General features: G+C 36.1%; 1 protein-coding gene across 1 annotated transcript in view; it reads right to left on the reverse strand.

Moving 5' to 3' along the window:
- The window catches only part of LOC110457497 (ATM interactor-like), a 13,233-nt gene extending 11,872 nt beyond the window's left edge, over positions 1 to 1,361 (reverse strand). The window contains exon 1 of the mRNA XM_021508806.1: positions 985 to 1,361. Within this exon, the coding sequence (XP_021364481.1) occupies positions 985 to 1,209 (225 nt within the window). The 5' untranslated portion in view covers positions 1,210 to 1,361. The remainder of the gene's footprint in view (positions 1 to 984) is intronic.
- Between the last annotated feature and the right edge of the window lie 695 nt (positions 1,362 to 2,056).

Here is a 2,056-nt window from a genome sequence, read left to right on the forward strand (position 1 = left end):
TAATTTTCCCTTTGGGGCCCCGCCCTGGCCCCAGGGGTTGGGGTAGGAATCCCAATTTTACAATTTTGAAGCCTCATCTACCAAGGATGATTCTGACCAAGTTTGAAAAAAATCCATCCACTGGTTCTTGAGAAGAAGTTGAAAATGTAAAAGTTTACGCACGACGGACGACGACGGACGAAAAGCGATTGGAATAGGTCACTTGAGCAAAGCTCAGGTGACCTAAAAACATATCTTCTGATGTCGCTTACATTAAAGGCTAATATTCGAGGTATTGTCTGAAGACGCTTTACGATCTGTAGTGTTCTATATTCACACACGTATGCCACGCCGCCAATCGTAATTATTAATTAAACATAACTTGATCATGTTTTTAAATATCGAGCTGAAATTTGGAGTAAATATCAATAAAAGTCTAACTAATAACATATCCTCTGATGTCGCTTACTTTAGCGAGTAATTTTACCAATATTATCTGGCGACGCTTTCTTCACTTTACACGCATATACACACATGTGCTACATCGTAAAAATTCAATTCATCATAACTTGGTCATTTTATCAAATATCAAATTGAAATTTGGTACAGGGGTGTATTATAGTCATATTAACAACATATCTTCTGATGTTGCTTACTTTATTCAGTATTTTTGAAGATTTTGTCTGGCGACGCTTGTTGTCATTTGAAGACGCTTGCTGGCGGTTGAAGACGCTTTTAAGTGAGACCCGACATTTTGTGACTGATAAATAGTACCTCCACCCTTTCAATTTTTTATTTATTTTGTTGTTGCAGGGGTATAAGTTTTTCAGACAAGAAGCATACCCCCCTGTCACACATCTGGTAGAGAATGAGATAACCATACTTTTAATAACATTATCTTTTTAAAACATATTTATATCAGAATTATGCTTGTTTATGAGATATCTTTCTCCGAATTTTGAAAAACGATGCTGTTTTCCTCAAAGGTAAATATTTGATTTTAACCTGTACAATGCCATGCGTTTTCGTCACGTGCATACGTAAACAGCTAGTATTGGAGAAGATCTGACCACAGTTTTCTAATGGGCAAGGCTCATTACACTGGACATCTCCGAACGCTTCTTCAGGTGGACATACGATCCAGACAGGCCTGCTCTTGTCCATAGTCATCGAAATGTTGGTAGGCGTGGACCCCTCCTTATTACATTCCTTAACTACCTCAGTCGCCATCCTGCATGCTTAACCTCCTTGTATCGCTTACATACGTTTGTGACCTTTCCCTGTATTTGAAATATGAGTCATTTTAAACAACACGTGCAGGTAATACACTTGTGGAAACCCATAACCGTCTTGAAATGACATTTCATGCTTTGCCGAGTTATTAGCGGAAGTTATGTACGGATGACCTCCCTTGGGAAAGTGGATAAAACTTGTACTACTACCCCAACCCGCGCCGCGCTCGTTGATCAATGAGTTACATGAATGTATACGTATGTAGCACACAATTCAGCAATGCCCTCTGTATATATCACAAAAAGCGAAACAATAATTTTGACCTGAAAATAGCATATGAATTGTGATAAAAATAAAGTCAATAAATTTTAATTAATTTATTAATTTTATTTCTTTTTTTTTAATTTTATTTCTCTATATGCTGATGTGTGCAATACAAATTAAAGTGAAAGATTAGGAACATGCCTACTATTAAAAATAATTAAACAAATAAAACAGCTTCCCAATACCATTCCATGCGTTTCAGTTTAAAAGAATTGATCAAAGAACCAATATAACATAACTGATGAATATCACAGATCTTATGCCGTGTGCACGTGTAGCTTAATATGTAACACTCATTCTTCATATGTAGATACATGAAAAAAAAAAAACAAACAAAACTTATACTGTTGTACAGTACTGGAATAACAACAAACGAAAAAATAGATATTGGTGTTTAGTACATGTAAATTGTAGTCATATTGTTGATCACTTGAACAACTGAGTGTTTGGAAAAGTGGACAGTGAAACACGTGACGTGTATGTCGGGAAAGATAAGTAAACCCGATCTAAAACAATACGT

The sequence above is a fragment of the Mizuhopecten yessoensis genome, unplaced genomic scaffold (genome assembly GCF_002113885.1).
Source record: "Mizuhopecten yessoensis strain PY_sf001 unplaced genomic scaffold, ASM211388v2 scaffold9157, whole genome shotgun sequence".
Taxonomy (NCBI): domain Eukaryota; kingdom Metazoa; phylum Mollusca; class Bivalvia; order Pectinida; family Pectinidae; genus Mizuhopecten; species Mizuhopecten yessoensis.